Source organism: Galdieria sulphuraria, assembly GCF_000341285.1.
Source record: "Galdieria sulphuraria unplaced genomic scaffold scaf_252, whole genome shotgun sequence".
NCBI lineage: Eukaryota > Rhodophyta > Bangiophyceae > Galdieriales > Galdieriaceae > Galdieria > Galdieria sulphuraria.
Genome location: NW_005178223.1, coordinates 1 through 1,185, shown reverse-complemented (window position 1 = coordinate 1,185; position 1,185 = coordinate 1). Strand labels below are relative to the sequence as shown.

General features: G+C 34.1%; 1 protein-coding gene across 1 annotated transcript; it reads left to right on the top strand.

Moving 5' to 3' along the window:
- Positions 1–645: 645 nt before the first annotated feature.
- Positions 646–1,185, top strand: Gasu_64490 (uncharacterized protein; the record flags this gene model as incomplete). The annotated part of the gene is made up of 2 exons (XM_005702354.1): positions 646–730; positions 931–1,185. Exons 1-2 carry the CDS (start codon positions 673–675, stop codon positions 1,110–1,112), a joined length of 240 nt encoding a protein of 79 aa, XP_005702411.1. The 5' UTR covers positions 646–672.

Here is a 1,185-nt window from a genome sequence, read left to right as displayed (position 1 = left end):
TTGCAGAGTTACAGACCAAGTTTTCCATCTTGAAAGAAGTCACATAAAAGACAAAAACTATCATAAGGAAAGTAACTCTTTATACTGACCAAAACACTCAACTAAGTGTCTAACTGGTTTCTTGGAAAAACATCTTTGAAATATGAAACCAAGACTGATTCTCAACAATCGACTACAAGACTAGACTGTCAACTACTAATAAATACACAAAAATGCTCTGTAACAATTATCAGTAAAAACTGAATCTAAATGAACTTGCGAGACAACTAATTGGGTAATGTAGTGAAACTCAACAACAGCTTAAACTCCTTTGTCTTTGCTCTTTTCTTGACAATACAGCTCACAGATTTCCATACAAGACCAGAAGTGAAATAACAACAAGTCTTGCATAAACTATGTAAAAGTCAAATAGATAGTCAACGTTGTACATATCAAAAAGATACTACAGTCTATCCGGAACTCAGAGCTCAAGACGACTCGATGGATTTTTATAAAGGAATGAACTGCAAGGCTTAAAAAAGAAACGTAGATAATAGAAATCCACTTGTCCAACTAAAACAACAAATGAGTTGGAAATTAAAGTCGGAAAAGTTTCAGAAGTAAACCTAACCAAGTTCAAAGCCTTAACAACACTGGCCCTTTTTAAACTATTGTGTAATTTCCAATTGGACTATGATGAGAAGAATTGCTATGTATTGTCTCATTTCTACTGGAGGTGTAGTATCTTGTAGTGAGTTTTATGAAAGAAAATATTTTACTTGGAGACTTGGAAAAAGCTGCTTTAATAATAAATGTGCTAGATACAACTAATCTCACAGCATAGTAATGTTGTGAAAGGAGAAAAATAGTGTTGTAACAAAGTTCCTGTTCAACTAACTATCGACACTGTACCTTTTCAAAGAGTTGAGTTTGACAAAACTTATTTGTAAGGTGAATTTCAGACTTTCTGTGACCCTATTTCGACTCGATCTCAGAATCTTCCTTTGTTAGCCTCTCAAAAACCTTGGAAAACTGCTTCACAAAGTGTAAAAAGGTCGTTTTCCAGTTTCAGTGGAAATAATTCTGTTGGCTTTCTGTGTAAGAACTATAGCCTTTCTTTCTGTGCAAAATAGGCTCAAGGAATAGTCTTTATGCCACTGTGAACTGCAAAGAAGAAATAATTATATACTCAACCCTAGAGTTGGA